This window comes from Microtus ochrogaster, unplaced genomic scaffold (assembly GCF_000317375.1).
Source record: "Microtus ochrogaster isolate Prairie Vole_2 unplaced genomic scaffold, MicOch1.0 UNK16, whole genome shotgun sequence".
Lineage (NCBI taxonomy): Eukaryota > Metazoa > Chordata > Mammalia > Rodentia > Cricetidae > Microtus > Microtus ochrogaster.
Window position 1 is genome coordinate 4,139,156 of NW_004949114.1, and position 6,109 is coordinate 4,145,264.

The following is a 6,109-nucleotide window of genomic DNA, read 5'->3' on the forward strand; positions in this document are numbered from 1 at the left end:
GGAGCGGAAGGACCTCCCGCAACAGTCCTCTGACCACACAAATACAGTGGCACATACAAGCATGTGCCCACGTGTCTCACACACGCAAGCATGTGCCCACGTGTCTCGCACACGCAAGCATGTGCCCACGTGTCTCGCACACGCATGTGCCCCCGTGTCTCGCACACGCATGTGCCCCCGTGTCTCGCACACGCATGTGCCCACGTGTCTCGCACACACACGTGCCCACGTGTCTCGCACACACACATGTGCCCATGTGTCTCGTACACACACACAGTAAGTATAAACAACCCTAAGAAGGAAAAATAGAAAAAAGTCCAATTAGTAGGTAAATAAGTAAAAGACAGTCTTCCCCTTTGTTTTGTCCTTGGTTCTGTGACTCGGTATAGAGACAAGGAAAGGACCCTTAAGTAGGAAGCAGAGGAGCTGGATTGTAGTGTGGTGGTTTTGATCTTTTAATCTTTGGCTTTTGGGGGGCCCACCACCCAGCTCCCAAATAAATCACACATGGAGGCTTATTCTTAGTTGTGAGTACCCGGCTTTAGCTTGCCTTGTTTCTTGCTATCTTTTCTTTTTTGTTGTTTTTTTTTTTTGTTTGTTTTTGTTTTTGTTTTTCGAGACAGGGTTTCTCTGTGGTTTTAGAGCCTGTCCTGGAACTAGCTCTTGTAGACCAGGCTAGTCTCGAACTCCCAGAGATCCACCTGTCTCTGCCTCCCGAGTGCTGGGATTAAAGGCGTGTGCCACCACCGCTCGGCTTGCTATCTTTTCTTAATTTAAATTATCCCATCTATCTTTGGTCTCAGGACATTTATCTTTCTCTATTCCTGTGTACTTTTTCTTTCCTCTTACTCTATGTATGGTTGTGTGGCTGGGCGGCTGGGCGGCTGGCCCCTGAAGATCTTCCTCCTTCTCTCTCGTTCCTAGATCCTCAAATCCCCCCATCCAGATTTCTCCTCTCTCCCTTCTCCCATTCCTTTCCCTTACCCTTGCTCCTGCCTCACTATTGGCCGTTCAGCCCTTTATTAGACCTTTAGGTGTTTTAGACAGGCTCAGTAACACCGCTTCACAGTTAAACAAATGCAGCCTAAACAAAAGCTACACACTTAACACAATATCCCTAACACTGGATGGTGCCTCTCCTGACTTCGTATCAGAGTCTTTGCTCCCAGACCTCAGTTCAGTGAGCAGAGCTGAAACTGGGTCTCTAGTGACTTTAATCTACCACAGATACTGTAGCCAGTGAGGTTTGCCGCATGGCCAGTACTTCAGAAATAGAGCTGTGAAAATATACTTTAAATAATATATTATTTTTAATAATATATAATGTATAATAATATCAATTTTAATAATATTTTTTGGAGACGGGATCTCTCTATGTAGTCATGGCTGTTCTGGAACTCCCTAAATAGATCAGGCTGGCCTCAGAGTCACAGACTCTGCCACGTTTCTCTGCCCCGAGGGCTGGGGTTAAAGGTGGTGTCACAAGCCCAGGTGTAGATCGTAAGCTAAACTACCACATATGTAGCATGCACCTGACTTGTTGTAGGGAGGGGTGTGGAAGGCTGTTTAGACTACCGCATGTTCAGCGCACAGTCCCATTGCACTGTCCTGAAATCCATCCACATGGGAATAAATATTATAACCTGTCTTCTGAAATGAGGGGAAGTCATTTTCTCCCTATAGGTGTTTGAAAAACTCCAACTCTTCTATGCGGACTGCCAACCTGAGCAGATTCTGATGCCTATGAATTCTCAGCTCAGGCTCCACACCAACAGGTAAGGAAGAAGAGTGGGTTCTGAAGTGAGGGAACCCCAGTAAGATGTCACACACGGGGGCAGGATGCTGGGGGGCAGCTCATCTGGACACATCTTGCAGGCCACTGTTATACAAACTACAAAACTGTCCTCTGACCTCCTCTGTCCGAACATCCGAGTCTCTCTCTCTCTTTCTCTCTCTCTCCCTCTCTCTCTCTCTCTCTCACACACACACACACACACACACACCCTCTGATAAATGAAGTTTAAGAGCTGGCAAGATGGCAAGACACTCAGTTTATAAAGATGCTTAGGGCACAAGCCCGATGACCTGAGTTCAATCCCAGAACCAAGGGAAAAAGCAAGATGTGGGCCATCTGGCTTGAAGTAGGAAGTGCAGCAGCAAAAAACAAGAGGCCCCATCTCAGCAAGGAGGCAAGTGCACACCTGCACACACACATTAATAATAATTTTAAAAATTCAAATCGCATATGGAAAGAGCTACCTGTAGTGATATTTCATTTGTATTTTAATTAATAAAGCTTACCTGAAGATCAGTGAGTAAAAAAACAGCAGCCCTGGTCAGTCAGCCTTAGAGACCAGGCGGTGGTGACACATGCCATTTGTAGACAGAAGTTTCTGTCCCACCCAGTCCTGCAGCCATTCAGTCCCAAATGACTTACATTAATTTTAATTACATTAAAATTAATTTAATTTAAATAATTAATCATAGACTTACATTAATTTTAAACTGTTGGGCCTGTTAGCTAAGGCTTATTACTAACTAGCTCTTACAACTTAAATTCACCCATAATTCTTAATTATGTTGAGCCACATGACTTGGTACCTTTTCTCAGTAAGGCATTCTCATCTTGCTTCCTCTGCATCTGGCTGGTGACTGACTCTCTGCCTTTCCTCTTCCCAGAATTCTCCTAGTCTGGTTGCTCCACCTATACTCACTGCCTGGCTGCTGGCCCATCAGTGTTTTATTGAGCCAGTACAGTGACACATCTTTACTGTACACAAGAGCACCATCCCACAGCAGCTACCATTTACTCTCAAGTGATTTTTCTAATCTGAATAGTTTTTCAAAGATGAAATAATTCATACAACATAAAAATAACCAAAAGGCTCACTTATTATTGCATGTATGTGTGTGTGAGAGTGTGTATGAGTGTGTGTGTGTGAGTGAGTGTGTGTGAGTGAGTGTGTGTGTGTGTGTGTGTGTGAGTGAGCGTGTGTGTGTCTGTGTCCGGGCACGCACTGTGGTAGCATGTGGAGGACAGAGTTCAACCTTCAGCAGTCAGTTCTCTTTCGCTGATGGGATCCCAGGATCAAATTCAAGGTGGGCTTTTGTGACAAATACTTTTACCCAATTTGCTATTTCAACTCTTTATGAGGGTGACTATGGCCTCCTGCTGTTCCTATTTCTACCTCCTCAGTGCCAGGAGTACAGGTATGTGCAGCCATGCCTGACTTTCCACGTATGTGTTTGGGAGAGGGTCTCAACATCTTTTGGGTTTTTTTTTTTTTTTTGGTTTTTCGAGACAGGGTGTCTATGGCCTCCTGCTGTTCCTATTTCTACCTCCTCAGTGCCAGGAGTACAGGTATGTGCAGCCATGCCTGACTTTCCACGTATGTGTTTGGGAGAGGGTCTCAACATCTTTTGGGTTTTTTTTTTTTTTTGGTTTTTCGAGACAGGGTTTCTCCATGGCTTTGGCGCCTGTCCTGGAACTAGCTCTGTAGACCAGGCTGGTCTCAAACTCACAGAGATCTGCCTGCCTCTGCCTCCCAGGTGCTGGGATTAAAGGTGTGCGCCACCACCACCTGGCTGGGTCTCAACATCTCCCTAGGTGTACACCACCACACCTCATGTATTTTTGCTTTTTGACTATTGTGAATATTGATGCTGTAGACATTCATATATGAGTATTTGTTTGAATATCTGTTTTCAGTTATTTTGTTCAAAGAATTTTCTAATATACAACAGGGTTTGTTTTTAAAGAGAAAAGCATAGGCCTGGGGCTAGCGGTTGATGCCTGTTGTCCCAGCATGTGGGGAGGTAGAGACATGGGCTGGCTAACTGTCTGTCTGCTTGAAAGTTTTAGTGTTCTAAGACAGGGTTTCCATGTAGAGCCAAGCTAGGCTAGAGTTCACTCTGTGGACTAGGCTGGTTGCAAACTCAGAACAGTCCTCTTTGTCAGCCACCAATGCCTTGTCAGTCTTCACCTGCTTCCATGTGGTCGTACAGCCCAGAGTGCGCACTTGTTCTGTTTGTCTCCTAGAGAAGGCGCCGCCTTTGTGAGTTCCCGTGTTCTCAAGTGCTTCCCAAACTCCTCAGTCATTGAAGAAGAGGGCCAAGGGCTCCTGAGATCTGGGTCCATCGCGGGCACTGCAGTGTTAGAAGTCACTTCTATAGAACCTTTTGGAGTCAATCAAACAACCATAACTGGAGTCCAGGTGAGTCCAGGAGTGAAGCAGTCAAACAATAGGGTCGTGATATAGCTCAGGTGTGGAGCGTTTGCCTAGCGTGCAAAAACTCTCAAAAACCCTACAAGTAAAATAAATGAGTATAACTAAGTGAGTGGAGGGCCCTGGCGCTGAAAGGCACTGTCCTCCTGAGAACGAGGCGCTTCTCTGGAAGACAAGGAAGCCTCTAAGAGCAGATTCCAACATCCCGAGAGCAGCTTCAGGGCAGCATAGCGGAGGGATGGTACAGCCCTGAAGAGAGGGGTCAGCCTTCGTTAGTGTGGCAAGAGCACAGAACTGCTTCTACCAGAATCTACTTCTGAAGCTGGTGTGGTAGGTAGTACAGGACTTCAAAGTTCAAGGCCAGCAGGGGCTGTGGAGTGAGACTGTGTCTCAAAGAAGAAAATGTCTGACTTTGTATAGAACTAAACATTTTAGGGTGGAAAGAGGTTTCAGAATGCTTCTTGGCCTTCTGGCTAAGATTAAATGTAGAAAAGGCCTCAGAGGCATGTTAATCTAACAAAAATCTTTTAGACATTAGATATATACTATATTCCAGCCCATATCTAGTTCTGCTGTGTGCACTCCTCTTCTTACTACTTTAAGAACTGTACAGGGTGCATGTAATTGAGAAGGAAGCTGAGACCCAGGACTACACAACGCTATGAAGTGACAAACTGGGTCAGATTGTGTTTCTTACTGTAGTGTAGCCTTCACACCACAGGGAAAACGAGCCGTATTCCTGACAGTCGTGTAGTGATAGATCCCAAGTACTACCCTCTTCACCTGACAGTTTGGATAATGAAGTAGCTATTGCCTGCGCCATCGTATCCTTCACCACAAGCATGTCAAGTCCAAAGCTCTTTCCTGTAAAGGAATGGGGCATGGGTACAAGCCTGAATTCAGATCCCCGTAACCCACAGAAGAGCTCGGTGCAGAGTGCAAGCTTGTGTAATCCACAAGAAATGGGAGGCAGAGACAGGAGAAAGTCTAGAAGCCCAAGGGCCGGCTGGCCTGACTCACACAGCAGTGAGGAGGCCTGGTCAAGATCAGAAGGCGGGGATCAACAGCAGACAGCCATGCTCTGCTCACACACACACACACACACACACACACACACGCACGCACGCACGCACGCACACCGGCTTGTGACCTTGACTACAGGTTGTAGGTACAACAGCAGCCCTTCTCCAGAGCTACAGTCCCCGGACCAGTGGCTTTGTCTCCCACAGGTAGCACCAGTGACGTACCTTCGAATGAGCAGCTACCCCAAGCTGTACACAGGCCAAGGAAGTACCCTGTCAGCCTTTCCCTTGGGCATGTCTCTCACCTTTATCGTTGAGTTTTATAATAACATTGGAGAGAAATTCCACACCCAAAATACTCGACTTTATATGGCTCTGAACAGGTATGGAGGTGAGGGGTGCTGGGCCGCTTTGGAAGCCTTCAGTTAAGGGCGTGTCTGACAGCAGTTTCGGCGGGCGTCTCTTCACTCGGAAATTGGAATCTTGTCTCTATTTTTTTACTCAAGATTAAAGCCTGAGCCATGTGCCCATGTGCTGTGTACATCCCTCTAAGAAGTAATGTAAAGAGGGAACCATCTCAGATGCAGAGCCAGCCTGGGCTCCATCAGAGCAGAGAGTTCCAGGCTGGTGTGGGCTAGAGTGGACCCTGTTTTAAGGCAGAGGGGCTGAGGGATGACCAGGGACATAGCTAAGAGATAGAACACTCCTAACATGTGTAAAGCCTTTGGTCAAATCCTCAGCAACACACACATACACTCACATACACACTCTGTCTCTCCTCTGTCTCTCTGTCTCTCTCTGTCTCTCTGTCTCTGTCTCTGTCTCTGTCTCTGTCTCTCTCTCTCTCTCTCTCTCTCTCTC

At 46.6% G+C, this 6,109-nt stretch overlaps 1 protein-coding gene across 1 annotated transcript in view; it reads left to right on the forward strand.

The window, feature by feature from the left end:
- Nucleotides 1–6,109, forward strand: part of Nup210l (nucleoporin 210 like) — a 109,083-nt gene that overhangs the window by 83,934 nt on the left and 19,040 nt on the right. Inside the window, exons 30-32 of the mRNA XM_005367309.3 lie at nt 1,684–1,775; nt 4,040–4,214; nt 5,456–5,631. Coding sequence (XP_005367366.1) covers nt 1,684–1,775; nt 4,040–4,214; nt 5,456–5,631 — 443 coding nt within the window. The remainder of the gene's footprint in view (nt 1–1,683; nt 1,776–4,039; nt 4,215–5,455; nt 5,632–6,109) is intronic.